The 12,818-nt window shown below is 47.1% G+C and overlaps 1 protein-coding gene across 4 annotated transcripts in view; it reads left to right on the forward strand.

Annotated features, from left to right (window-relative positions):
- The window catches only part of LOC125328121 (exocyst complex component 3-like protein 2), a 39,981-nt gene extending 27,667 nt beyond the window's left edge, over positions 1-12,314 (forward strand). For 3 of the 4 annotated variants that reach the window (XM_048308369.1, XM_048308370.1, XM_048308367.1), the window contains 6 exons: positions 501-633; positions 1,577-1,687; positions 3,446-3,601; positions 6,599-6,720; positions 8,192-8,377; positions 10,283-12,314. In XM_048308369.1, coding sequence (XP_048164326.1) covers positions 501-633; positions 1,577-1,687; positions 3,446-3,601; positions 6,599-6,720; positions 8,192-8,372 — 703 coding nt within the window. In that variant the 3' untranslated portion in view covers positions 8,373-8,377; positions 10,283-12,314. The remainder of the gene's footprint in view (positions 1-500; positions 634-1,576; positions 1,688-3,445; positions 3,602-6,598; positions 6,721-8,191; positions 8,378-10,282) is intronic. The other variant, XM_048308368.1, reaches the window with a different exon arrangement.
- The last annotated feature ends 504 nt before the right edge of the window (positions 12,315-12,818 follow it).

Here is a 12,818-nt window from a genome sequence, read left to right on the forward strand (position 1 = left end):
ACTTATGAGTCTCTTTTATGTAATCCTGTACAGTGTTACTGAGAATGAAGTTGTACACTGAGCCTTTCCAGAATGTAAAATGTCTGGTTTCAAGCTGGTGATAATTTTAACCAGGATTTCCTGACTGGAAGACTGTTCTGATGGAAGATATTTGTTTGCCTTGTATTTGTAGATTGTCGAAGGCACACAGATGCTTACCCAGACTCTACTTGTTGAGGCTGCTTCATGCTTACTTGTTTTTAAAAATACTAAAATTTTTTACTGATCTGATCTCACTAGTGATGGGTACAAGTGGCATTTGTGTGCACTGAGCTTTCATGTCCTTGTGGCAGTGTCTTAACGAGTGCACAAATGCAGGTCACTGAGCTGGCTTTGGACCTGAGCATGTATCCGTTCAATTACCCAGGCAGCTGTGTTGGTTACAGTAGAAAGAGTTTTGATCTGAGAGAATAGCATGATTTGATCTGATCAATACTTTCCATATTTATTTTTTTTAACAGAACTGTCTGGCATAAGCTAACATACATTTGCAGTGTCAGCACTGGCCAGAATGTTAAGGTAAATGCATTTCTAGACAGGATGGAAGATGATATTATGGAGCATTTTCTGCAGACCATCACTTCTAAAGTCAAGGTATGGGAGACACATTTTAATTCTGACTGTTTTCAGACCATATGAGTGGCATGCACTTCCCTCTCATGATATGATTTGGAAAGGGTGAAGCCATAGTTTGGCCTTCAAGACCAGTACTCTCCTCTGCCTTTTCAGAATCTGTATGGACAGCTTCACCTTTCCCAGTTTTGGGATCCCAGTTTCACTGTGTGTTTGTTGTTGTGCTACAGATGGGTACCCAGATCCCAAAAGTTGAATTTCACCTGGTACCTATTCATTCCCATCAGCTGGGCATCTTCCCATGACAGTGATAACTCACAGAGCCCAGGGCTGTGCTAGGTAGTCAGGATGTAAAGAAAGCTGATCAGAAATGTGTCCCTTCCTTGAGATAAGGTCCCCTCCCTTCACACTTTCTAGTATCAGCCTATTAGCCCAGACACCCTTCGCCCTTCTGTCTGGAAAACACAGAATTCCAGGCTACTAGAAGTGTGTGATCCTGTGCAATTCCCTGGGAGGCTCCCCTGAGCATCTTCAGGCTCATTGCACAGGATGCCTCGGGCATGCTGAAGGCAGCAAAAAGAAATGACAAGAGAAACTCTGGCTACACCGTGCAGTTTTGGTCTCCAGAGCTCAGTGCCAGCCTGTCCCATGGGCCCACACATCTACATGGGAACTGGGGGTGGTTCTGACAGGGAGCATGGGCAATCCTGGGGAGGAACAGGAGACCTAGGTCTCAGCTTTCAGTCTTCCAGGTTTGGGCTTAAGAAGTTAGTACATCCTTCCAGAGCTGGAATTGTTTCTTTCTTTCATGTTTTGCTTTTCTTTGAAATAAAGGCACAGGATGCTGCAGTTTGTGGAGGAGTCTGTTTCCAAGAGCAGGAAGAGCAAAGGCACAATGATCTGTGTCTGTTGTTTGTGCAGTGTCTCTCCAGGTGCACCCTTTGACTCTGATTCTTTTCCTCAGGGAACACTGACGGACCACTTCAAAAAGTGTGACACTGGTTTTGACCACATCCTTGAATCCTTAAAGCAAAGCTTTTTGACCTTTGGGAAGAAAAAACCAGATATGTATGAGGTAAGAAATAAGTAAGAAAGTGAGAACGAGATGTTACTCAGGAAATCATCCTACAAGAAAGATGGAGAGGGATTTTTTCCAAGGGCATGTAGTGACAGGACAAGGGGGAATGGATTTGAACTGAGAGTAGGTTTAGGTTTCAGGAGGAAGTTCTTTGCTGTGGGAGTGGTGAGATGCTGGAAGAAGCTGCCCAGAGAAGCTGTGGATGCCCCACCTCTGGAAGTGTTCAAGGCCAGGTTGGATGGGGTACTGAGCAACCGGTTCTGGTGGAAGGTGTCCTTGCCCATGGCAGGGGGGTTGGAACTAGATGATCTTTAAGGTCCATTCCAACCCAAACCATTCTATTATTCTGTGAAATCACTAAAACTAATAATTGAATTTTTGGATGGCACAATATTAGAACATTAATCCAAACTACAGTTTTGCCTGTTGTCAAATGGGCTTTTAAATATCTAGTGGTCTCAGTCCTGTCTACCAGAGATGGACAGTGACAGCTGGGACCTTTCTGTAATTTCAGCAGAGAAATCAACAAGTGAAGAAACGGGGAAACTGAATGTACCTCCCAAATACAGAGGGGAACATTAGGCTCCCTCTGATCCTACCATTGCCCCAATACCATTATACTGGAAATCTTCTCAGCTTCTAATGTGCTTCAACCTTATTTGTAAGGATTATTTATCCCTTTGATGTGGAATGGACACAGAGGGGTGAAAAGTCCAGATTCTTAAAGGGCATAGTCTCTCACACAGAGCATTGGCAAAGAGAACCTCACAAAGTACCCAAGTTTTTTCACCTTTACAGTAGCCTAAACAACTTGTCTAGGATCTCACAACACCCTTGAGTCTATCTCTTCAGCAATGAGGTTGGTACCTGGTGTACCCTCTCTTGTGTGCAGGCTGGATTTGCTGCTGCTATGTGTGCCACATGTCCTCCTAAGCAGGGGACTCCCAGGTCTGCAGTCTCTTTGTCAGTGATGATTTTAATTAACATTTTGCAATATGGAAAAAGGTAATGGAAGAGAAAAAAATAGGATCTAGTCTGCTGTTGTTCAAAGCCTGTCACTGGACATTATGTCACATTACTGCTGGGGCAAGCAGCAGCTCAGTGGTGAAATGCTGTGCCAGAGCTCTCTGTCTCTTGCTTTGTCTGTTTTGGACAGAGCTGGGGATTTCCTGTACCTTTGGACTGCAGCCTAAAACTGCTCTGATTTCAATTGCTAATGAAATGTGGTTTCTGTGCAGCAGCCCACCTCCCTTCAGAAACACTCACTGTCCCTGTTGGGCACTGCATGGCCTCTGCACTGGGGTTCCTCAGCAGGTAGTGGGAGCTCAGAGGGAGTTGCCCAGGTGACTTCTCTGTGCCCAGCCACAAATGTGTGCCCAAGGGCCCTGTGTCTAGTGTGGATGCTCCAGGGAGGTTGCCTCTAGCTTTATAGCCCAAGCTCTCCCCAGGTGATTGTATTTCTTAGCCAAGCCAAGTGTCACTGCAGCTCTGGAGTGTGAGTGACCTCTGGCTCAGCTAACTGGTCCCATTGCTTTTGACTGGATGTCTCTGCACTTACCATCAAGGTTTATGTCATCCACATACAGCTTGGGGGTTGTCCAAGTATTAGATCAAGAATTTAAAATTAATACTTAAGCAAAGAAGTGGGACAGCCATCTGCATGGGCAGAATATCTGCTGTCTGCCCTGGTATAGGTGTGGTCTGGACCTTGCTCAGTGCAGGGAAGTTAATCTGGGTGTCTTTGCTCCGGAACAGGCCCTCGTCAAGGCTGTCAATGCCATCATTATTACAGAATACATGCAGGCCCTCCTGACCACTCCCAGGAAACCATCTTCTATGCAGAGGAGGAGGATTGTCAACAAGATAGAAGAAGATCATAGGATGATGCAAACCATCTTTAAAGAGTGCTTAGTAAGTCTTTGATATGGTTACAGTTTTGCTCTCTTTCATCAAGAGCAATACCAGCAGACGAAAAGACTCTGAAAGCAACAAAAAAGCTTAAGAGTTTTTACCACAGGAGTATCAAGCTTCACAGAAATGACAGTCAGATGTGCTGACAGCCCTTCTGATCTGTCAGAAGCTGTTAGTCCATGGTTTTGAAATGTGTGACTGGAGGAGGCAAGTTTCGCACTGCTGCCACTGACACAAGAATGAGGCCTGCTCCTCTGAGCTGGTGAGACAGCTCCAAAGCTGCCAGCTCCCCCCATCAGGCCTCTGGTACATGGCATCGGGTGGCAGTGCTTTCCCTTGAGCCTCTGCAGTGATGAACCAAAGAGGCTGCTCCACATCTTCACCTGCTCTGTGGATTGTCCTGTATGGCTGCTCCTCCTTGGACATGGGGTGTGCATTACTATCGCTCCATCCAGCCCCTCCCTCCCCACAGGCCCTTTCCAGCCCCTCAGAGCTGGGATAATGGCTGCCTGAGCCATTTCCCTGTGCTGTGGCGTTTCCTCATGGCAAAAACATGCTGATGCTGTTGTGGTTGCTGACGGTTGTGGAGAGGAACGAGTCTTCCTGCAGGGGTAAACACCTCACACCATTAGGAGGTAAAGGCGCATTGCAGAAGATTGGGTGTAAAAGCAGAGCCACACCTCTGAAGAAAACTTGTGCAGAAGTGCTGGTTCTGATTTGCAGAAACAACTTCAGAAGCTTAAAAAAGCCTCTTTGCTCAATTCATAATCTGGTGTCATTTGCAGTGCTGCACACAGCATCTGTGGGTGCCACCAGGCTGTCACATGGGTCCTTTGATTACCCAAGGGCAAGGACTGCAGTGGCAGCAGTGTCCCCTCTTGCGGCTGGTCCAGTTGGAGAATCACTGCTGTGCAGTGTCCCTGGCATGGCTCATTAGCAGATGCAGGCTGGGAATGTCCAAGCATGGTGTTTCATAAGGGGCTGGGCTGAGCAGCACAGCAGCAGTTGCAAAGTCAGTCTGGTAACAGGACTCATCTGGGACAGGGCATATAAACCCCCGTGGCTATACTGGTTTTAATAATTTCACAAATGCTGAGTCATTCTCACAACTTGCCAATTTAAGTGCTAGGGACTGAAAATCTATTTTCTCACAGATGAGTCCCTTGCAAGCCATTTGTCAGCAATTCTTACCTTGTCCAACAAATAAAATGAAATAAAAATGATCGCCTGTAGGCTTCTCTAAAATCCTCTCAGACCCATTATAATGAATGCATTAGTTTCATGGTGGAAAGCTGGAAGCTGACAGTGCTTTTAGCTGAAGACCTACCTCTCCTGGAGTGATCAATCACAGATGAATCAATGCTTTGAGCAACTGAGCCATGGGCAATAGCAGGAAGATTCTCTAATCTTAACTCTGAAGTTTACCAGTAATGCTGTGCTCAGCATCAGCTTTGGATGTAATGTGCATGGAATAGTGCAAAGGAGATACAGGAAATCTACTTATCTATTAAAACCCTACATTCAGCTTGGGTGGAAAAGGGCTGCATCTGGTTAGCACTGTTTCACCAGTGTCCCCAGTGTGTGCACTTTCTTACTTGATATGAGAGCACCGAAAACCTTGGAGGTGAAATGCACAAGTGATTTGCATGGAACAGCCTGATCCTCAGTCATGAGGCACACGGTTATGCATGCGAAATATGTACTCTGCTGCAGACTGAATTTATTGTGCAGTTTCTGCATAGGCTGCACCTGCTCCCTGCCCTCTCTTCAGGCTCTTCCTTCCCCTCCATTCCCAAAACACATTAGGAAATACCTTGCTTTTCTTCTAAGAGCATTACGTGTCAAAGGCACTTAAACACTGCTGACAAGACACCTCTCTTTTTTTCCTATTAGACTGCAGGCTGTTTGCCTCTGACCTTGCCTGTCTGTGTAGTGCTTAACTAAATCTGACGCCTTCAAATTAATTAGCATTTTGTAATAGTGAGCTTGCCAAGTATGAAGCTGTACAGTACCAGTGCCTCAGGAACTGAGTACAGCTTATGCACTGAGCAGAGCTAGACATGCTGTGTGCCTGCAGTGCAGGGGGAGAGGGGGAAGGCTGTCTTCAAGTATTACTATTATTTTTAATTTATGTTCAATGCAGAGGTGTCACATGGAGAATGTGACTGCTGTTTCTAATGCCCTCTGGAGATCAGGGGAACCTGGGCTTCTCCTGCCCCATTTTAGCAGCCCGTTCTCCAGGTTTGCTTTGTCACAGAGTCTCTGTTGATGTGGTGGCATCAATAATTCAGGGAAGCAATTTAATTGCATTACTGCACTGATAAAAAATGTGAGCAAGACCTGAAGTTCTCTCTTAGTGGTTCATCTGCATTCTGCTTCTCCAGCTCTGCTAAAAATGCTGTGTGTTTTTTGATGAGACTTTTTTCTCCTGTGTGCAGATTAGAGGGAGTTGATCGTATGCAGCATCTACCAACCATGTCATGTTCTTTACACTGTCCAGCCCTGTTTCCCACTTTTTTTCTCTTAGAGGATCTGTGACCCCTCATCCTGTCCCCAAGGTTGCTTTTCTGTCCCTGGGCTTGTTTTGGGGGTAGCAGAAATGCCAGTATGTTTGGCCAACAAAGCTTGTTTTCACATAGGTCAAGCACGGGGCTGTGCTTACCTCTAGAAGCAAACCATGTCTCACAGGGTGAAATGGCCCTGAAAGGACAGGCAATTTAGGGAAAAATGAAGTACATTTGCCAACTTTGCCAAAACAAATGCAGGAGGGGATTCTGCACTGCTGAAGATAGTTGCCCAGACACCCTGGAAGCAGTCTGTGACTGCTCTCCAGGTTCTTTTCTGCTACCCTGGGGAAAACCACATTTCTATACGTGCACAAACACTCCTGCAAAGCTTCTAAGCCACACAGAGAGATTCCCAGTCTGACACAAGTCCAGGTCTTAACACGGTGTGCTGTTTCTCTTGCCCTGAACACATCATTGCTTCTCTCCCCAGGGTCCTGCAGCTGGTTCTCTCAAGGATCCCATAAAAGCAATTTTAGAACTTCTTCAAACTTCTGATCCTGAGGGGATGAAAATAGCACTTCTGCCCATTCTAAAAGAATTTCCTGACCTCGGGTAATGCCTTTTATTGGTTTGACTTCTGTGCTTTCTTACATGATTACTTGACACCAGAAGACCTACAACAATATTAGTCCTGTGATACTTCTGCAGTGTGTTGGGCCAGGCACAGGGGCCATTTGAATGTACTCACTGGTGCCTGGTTTATAACTTTGTCCGACATGAACTGGTGGTGGAACCATCTGTGAAGGTGAAGGATGGATGAAGTTGCTGTCAACAAAGCAGAAATGCTGTGGAGAAGTACTACCTGAATGCAGAATTTACAGGCACATGTGTGTCAAATGCAGGTTTCAAGAACATCCTTAACTCAGGCATTTCATAACTTCCAAACCCTTGGCTTTTGGCTTCAACACTTCACCGAACCTTATATAACTAATTTCACAAATTTCTAGGTGTATTCAGCAAGAATATACACTTATATTTCTTGCAGGAAACTTAATAGAATTGAAACACAGCTTTTACTAGGAAGGAGAGATCTGAGCTAACTGCATTAGTTCCAAAGCCTGTGGTTTATTGCATCTATCTTTTGTTCTGATGTGCTGTGCTAGTGCCTGTGTTTTTCCAACTTGACAGGATTGCAGTTTAGAGCTCTCCATCACTGGATGCTGTGAAGGCCAAAAGTGTAAATACCTTCAAATGTGGGGGAGACAATTTATGGTAGATAATTATTTCAGTGCCTATTCAACATGACAGTCATGGTATAACCTGCAGCAAGGGAAGTCTCTAGACTTCTGTATGAAGGACTGCTGTAGGCAAAGAAAAAAACAAAAAGAAAGACAAAGAGATTATGTTATGCTTCATCTGGTTTCTTACTTCTTTTTTAGTTTACTACTTTTGAAGATGCTATTGAGCTAAAAAGCTGCTTATCTGATACAGCATAGCAATGATATATATATATATGTATATATATAGTATAGGAAGTGGGCATAGAAAATTCTCAGAAGACCCAGATCTCAGAGGAGGTCCTCCTGGTGTGAGTGGATGCACTGCTCTTGATTACAACAGATTTCTCTGTTTCAAGCTGTTTGGCTTGGTTACATTTGACTTATATCCAATATGGTGTTACCCTGCTCAACAGAACAGTGCTCTGCAGAACAAAATCCTCCTTCCAGATGAACAAGAATTAGCTCCATTTGAGGGGAGAAAAGATACCAGAAATGCTTCCCAATGGTCATACATTGAGTTATCTGAAACCTTTTATGATAGATACAGGCCTTTTTCTAGGAATGACCTGAGCTGAACATTTTCAATACTTCACAGGGATGCTGTGTGCCCTGGGCTTGGGACCCATGAGCTCAGCCCTATCCCACACAGCTCTTGGGATATGGTCTCCCCCTTAGGTAGCCAGAGGGTGTCAAAAAGCAGCTTCCAATCTTTGGTCTGGTCCAGCAAAACTGAGTGATAGGAAACAAGCTTTTTTTTATTTTCTTGACTCATTCACTGACCTGCCCTCTTATTGTTTTGGAAGGAAGGAACACCTGAGTGCAGTGCTGGACATCAAAGACTCACTCAGCCGAAAAGACAGAGCTGCTCTCTTGAAGGCATTTCACGATAATTACAGGGAATCGGAAACAGAAGCAAACTTGCTTTTTGCAGATATAGAAACAAAACCTAGAAAATATGGACTCTGTGGCTGCCTCTGCTGCTAGCAATGGTGGGTGTGTGTGAGTGTGCTTGTGTGTAACACGGGTACCTGCGCAGGTAGGCGTCCCTACTTGCAGGAGGTGGAGCTGTAGCTTCACCTCCCCAAGGTCCTCATTGGTCTATTACCTGGCTCTACTTCCCCCTCTCTGCCTTCAGACTTCCACATCCTGGAGGATCATGTTCTAGGCAGTGCAGGGTGCTGAATGCTCAGATGAGTGATTCAGGTTACAGCAGGGACAAAGGAGAATACAGCGCTCTTTCTCCCCATCTTTCACTCCTGTCTGTGTGTCCCTGCAGCAAGGTCTCTCTGCAGCATCCTGTCCCTCCCAGCTCTTACCCTCTGCATGGGCAGGGTCTCCCAGGCAAGTACTGTTTCCTCCTAGCAGGGCAAGCCAAGGGAACCTCTAAGTGATCCTCCTGCTTCCCTGGTGCCAAGGGGAGGGATATGTGAGCCCCACTACTGCCCACTCCATGGCAGCCGCATTAATTAAACCAGGTTTGGCCCCATTTAGGTGACTGTGCCATGCTGTGAGAGCCAGAGGCAAGCGTGCCTACTGCATGCTGGCAGCAGCAGCTGGTGGCAGAAGGGAGGAGGGTTAAAATCAGAGAGATGACTGTGACTGTAAGGTGTTAAATCCAATGGCAAGAATTGCCAAGGCTCATTTGGAGCACTTGCAATTGCCTTTCAGTCTCCCAAGGGACTCCTTTGTAGTCACAAATGGGCATTTTTATTTTTGGGGCGAGTAAGTTGCCGCAGATATTGAAGTTAAGCAGCTCCTCATGGTTTTAAAATACTTAGTGGAGAACATACAGCTATTTTCTTCACTTTAAATAATTAGCAACTTCTTGTTAGTCCAAGTTTATCCAGCTCCAGCTCAGAGATGGGGAATTTTGTTTTATGTCAGCCAGGTCAGAGCCCTCAGCGATCAGAAATAGTCCTGCTCAGTTAATAACTACAGATTGTCACCAGTCACCTTCTGTTGCATAAGCTGACTAGACTATCTCAGGTTGAGAAGCACAGTCCCTTTCCTCCTCCACTCTCAGATGTCACCATTTATTTATAGTTACCCATGTTAGCAGATCAGGGATGAGTTATGCAGGACTCTGCCCTCCAGGCACAGACAGGCAGCAGGCTGCCCTGGTAGCAGGGAGAGAAAGCAATTAGAGAAACAATTAATAAGCACACAAGCTTCCTCTGCTAATGAAAACTGATTCTGATATAATGAACTGGCTGTCAGCCACCCACGTTTATACCCTCCTTTAAAGAAATTACCCATAGCTTCACTTTTGCTTTAGTAAAGATATCGAGGAACATGATTTTAAAGCATTGTAAGTCACTTAATCTCCTATTTGCTGAAATCCCCTGGGTAAACAGGCTCCCAAATCCCAGCAGACCTGGCTGAGTCTGCAGTGTGTTGGACACACATGTCTAGCACAGTTTGGTGGCCTTATCTGAGCTCAGAGGTACCAGTGAAGGTGAAATTAGTTCTGGGATGTGCCACCTTCCTCCTTCCATCCCAGCCCTGTGATTTTGCTGCCATGCTCTGGGGTGTGACCTGTGGGCACTCTGGAAATCAGCTACTTTTTCCTAGCCAGGAATACATTTGTTCCTCCTGCTTATGGAGGTGGCAGGACTTTGGAAAAGCACTGGTTTTGGTTGTTTCATGTTAGCACGAAACGTCCTTCCAGAAGAGGAGTGAGAATTGGCTAGGGAGGGCAGGCAGCAGCAGGGGTGCTGCTCCAGGCTGTGGGCCCATGGATTGCTTAGCCCAGGAAGTGGAGGATTTCAGCAGGTAAGTGTCGATACAGCTTCATACAAGAGTGTGCACAGGAGGGATGTTTCTGCTGTTTGACTCTTGCACATGTTCTGATGAGTGCTATTTAATTACCCAGCTTTTTTCTTGCTTTCCCTCAGGCCTGCTGGGAGAAACATGAGGCCTTGGTCCGCTGTGCCAGAATACGCAATCACAGCTCCTTGAAAGCTTCACACACAGCTGGATGCATGCAGAAGCCCGTCAGCCATGGAAGACAATTCCTGCACATTTGCAGGAAAACCATGTGGCACAAATCCTATTCTTATATGTAAATTCCAGGAGAAGGATGAATGGGATATGGCAGAAAGACATTTCTTCAAAATTTCTTAAAGATTGCCACTCAGCTGAGTCCTAGTGGTTATTCCCAGGTTGTGGCATGGTGGCAAGTGTGGAGGAGGAAGAAGGTTTCCCCTCACCAAATTCCTCTCTGTTTCCATCCCTCGTTCCATGAAATCTCTAATGAAACCATGGACTGCTGCACCACATGGTGTCCCAGCATTGCAACCTCCTGAGGGATCCAAGACCTCTGTTAGGGAATCTTGCCTGGCGCATTGTGCTGGAAATTCCTGCAGGTCCGGGCACCTTGGTCTACCCCCCAAAGCCTGATCTGCACAAGGAGGGTGCAGAGATGCCTCTTCTCTCTCTCATGAAGGCTGTGACCTGCTTTGTGGGCAGCCTGCCATGGTGAGGTGTGGGATGGGAAACTCCTCCTGTATGAGTTTTACAGCTGGCTCTGGAGCATAGTCTTGCATTAATTTTTATACCTCAGTTTCTGGAAATTTCCTCTTGGAGAGGGAGGGGAAAGCCTCATGGGAAGCAGGCAGTAAAAGGAGCTGTTTGTCCCAGCCTCTGGGCAAGGTCTCTGCTAGTTTTCAGATGTAAATAGGCAGTTCCAAAGGGAAAACACTGACTTTTCTTCCTGGTTATCTATGGACTGGTCACAGTCCCTGAGCTGGGTGTAGTTCAAGGCCCTCCTTCACTGTTGTGTGAATATAGGCCATGACTGCTCCTCTCTGACACCATTAGCAAGCAAACAAACTCTACCTCAGATGTGCCAGTGCTTTTCTGAGCAGCCATTCTCCCTCAAGTCTGCTTCCCTAACAAGAAAAGGGAAAATTTGTGCATAAAATGTCTATGCGTGATGTGTCATACCCTGGGAAATGCAGACCCAGCTGGGTGCTGCCACATTCTGCAGTGCTGTGCCATCACCCCAGGGAACAGGTGTCCCATCCTAGAGCTCTGCATGCAGACAGGGTTCTGTGAGCTGGACAGGAGCCAGGGCAGGTTTGTAATTGTCATTAGCTTTGCTCCTGGCGCAGTGCTGAGTGTGGGGTGAGTGTCAGAGGAGCAGGAAGAAACAGGTTGCTCCACCTCCAGGGAGTCCTCTGTGTACTTTCAGGGCACCAGGAGACCTTGGCACTGTTACACTTCGTCCTTCACATCACTGAAGGGCAGTGAGAGGAGCCTGTGGCCTGCCTGCTCCTCCTGACTGCACAGCTGCTCCAAAAGCCAGCGCTGGTGTTCCTCACATTTTATAGCTATCCATTGTGGCTTCAGTGAGACCTTCCCTGGGATGTGGGAAGGCTGGGGAATCTGGGGGAGCTGCAGCCTGGCTGGGTGGGCATGGGTTGGGATGCAGAGCTGGATGAGCACCTGCCTTCTGAAGGTTGCCAGCCCTGCCAGGCACTCTGGGCCAGTCACCCTCCCCTCCTGCCAAACTGCACATTTCTTTAAGGGTGGGAAGGGATGAGAGACCTGGATGGCAGGCCCTATTGTGACAGCAGGGTCAGCGTCAGCCTCTGCCAATAGGGATTTCAAGCAACAAGCCTTCCAGAGAAAATAAATAGAACCCTCTCTGACATTTCGATCACTGTCGGGCTAAAAATAATCCTTCCGCATGCGGACAGCTCTGGCCACACACACGGCAGTGTCTGTGTGTGTCTGTGCCGTTTGACATCCGCAGCCAGACAAGGGTGTGTTCTGCTTGGAATCAGCAGCTGGGAGCCCCGAGGGATGCCAGGCTTGCCATTGCTGTGTGCGCATCAATGAGGTTTTGTAGCAGCAAGTTTCTGCACTCTGTGTGAAGCATCCAGTCATGGAGAGACCAAATAAAGACTTGAGTTTGTCCATGAAGTTTAGTGTTGTTGGCACAAGTGAAGTTTTCCAGAGACAGAGGGCCCAGGGATGTGGGCTGAAGTGGGCAGGGGGGGTGATGGGGAGAGGCGGCCTGGTGTGGAGGCAGATGGTGTGGGTGGGATGTCCTTGGGCACCCGCAAGTGACCTGCGGAGAGCAGATGGTGTGTGGGGAGGCTCCTCGTGGCTCCCCAGGAGGAGAGGCAGTGGCAGGGATAATGCTGGGTCACTCCCTAGGACTGTTTGAGGTGATCAGGGAGGGGAGGAGAGGCTGCAGGGAAGGAGAATGTGGGATTTTCCTTGTTTGATGGAATGGATAAGGGATTTTAATCCACTCTGTTGTGTGACCTGAACTTCCCAAGTGATCCAGCCTCCTTCTTTCTAGCCTTCACCCTAACCTGGGGTTAAAGCACTTGTGTGGGATTTGCACCACTCTCTGCAGAGGGCTGGAAGCAGGGTCACACTCAGGATCCTTCTGCAGGATTACCTTGTGGCCTTGGGATG

The sequence above is a fragment of the Corvus hawaiiensis genome, chromosome 6 (genome assembly GCF_020740725.1).
Source record: "Corvus hawaiiensis isolate bCorHaw1 chromosome 6, bCorHaw1.pri.cur, whole genome shotgun sequence".
Lineage (NCBI taxonomy): Eukaryota > Metazoa > Chordata > Aves > Passeriformes > Corvidae > Corvus > Corvus hawaiiensis.